The 1,099-nt window shown below is 65.6% G+C and overlaps 1 protein-coding gene across 1 annotated transcript; it reads right to left on the reverse strand.

The window, feature by feature from the left end:
- Positions 1-12: 12 nt before the first annotated feature.
- LOC118159531 lies at positions 13-1,093 on the reverse strand (the record flags this gene model as incomplete). Its single annotated transcript, XM_035314099.1, has 2 exons — positions 631-1,093; positions 13-600 (listed from the first exon to the last, which is right to left on the reverse strand). Coding segments are annotated over exons 1-2 (1,003 nt in total), but the record flags the coding sequence as incomplete, so codon positions are not given.
- Between the last annotated feature and the right edge of the window lie 6 nt (positions 1,094-1,099).

A 1,099-nucleotide genomic window follows, 5' to 3' on the forward strand; every position in this document is an offset into this window, starting at 1 on the left:
GCGCGCGCGCACTTTCACGCGCGCCACGGCCTCGCGTCCGCCCCCATGCACGCGCCCGCCCCTCGTGCACGCGCCCGCCCTGACCGCTCGTGCACGCGGCATCGCCCGCCCGCGCCCGCCCGCCGAGCCGTGCACGCGCCTCGTGCTCGCGCCTCGTGCACGCGCAAACCCACACCCCCTCCCCCCCCCTCGCGTGCACGGTTGCCCCTTCCTGTGCACGCCCGCGGGGTCCCACCCGCGCGCACGCGCAGCAGGGTGCGGGGGGGGCTTCTGCGCCCCGGGGGGTGCTGGGGGGTGCACGAGCATGCACGGGGATGGATGCACGAGGGTGCACGAGGATGCACGAGGGTGCATGAGGGTGCACGAGGGTGCACGGGGATGCACGGGGATGGTTACACGAGGGTGCACAGGGATGCAAGAGGGTGCACGAGGATGCACGAGGATGCACGAGGCTGCACCAGGGTGCACGAGGGTGCACGGGGATGCACAGGATGCACGGGGATGCTAGAGGATGGACCCCCGAGGATGCACGGCGATGCACGAGAACATACAAGGATGCATGAGGATGCACACACGAGGATGCAAGGGGGTGCACGAGGTCGCATGGGGATGCACGGGGTTGCACTGCGATGCACGAGGATGCACGGGGATGCACGAAGATGTACAGAGGAGGGCGCAGGGGGATGAAGGGGGTGGTGCACGAGGATGCAGGGGGTGGCACGAGGTTGCACAAGGTTACAGGGGGTTGCACGAGGATGCATAAGTTGCACAGGGATGCAGGCGGATGTATAGAGGAGGATGCAGGGGTGATGCACGAGTCTGCACCAGGTTGCACAAGTTTGCATGGGGATGCACGAGGATGCAGGGGGGTGTATAGACAACGATGCAGGGGGTGATGCACAAAGTTGCACAAGGTTGCCCAGGGTGCACGGGATTGCACGGGGATGCAGGAGGATGCATAGAGGAGGACGCAGAGGTGATGCACGAGGTTGCACGAGGATGCACGGGGTCGCACGAGGATGCACAAGGATGCATGGTGTTGCATGAGGATGCACAGGGATGCAGGATGTTGTATAGACGAGCATGTAGGGGTGATGCA

Source organism: Oxyura jamaicensis, unplaced genomic scaffold, assembly GCF_011077185.1.
Source record: "Oxyura jamaicensis isolate SHBP4307 breed ruddy duck unplaced genomic scaffold, BPBGC_Ojam_1.0 oxyUn_random_OJ70805, whole genome shotgun sequence".
Lineage (NCBI taxonomy): Eukaryota > Metazoa > Chordata > Aves > Anseriformes > Anatidae > Oxyura > Oxyura jamaicensis.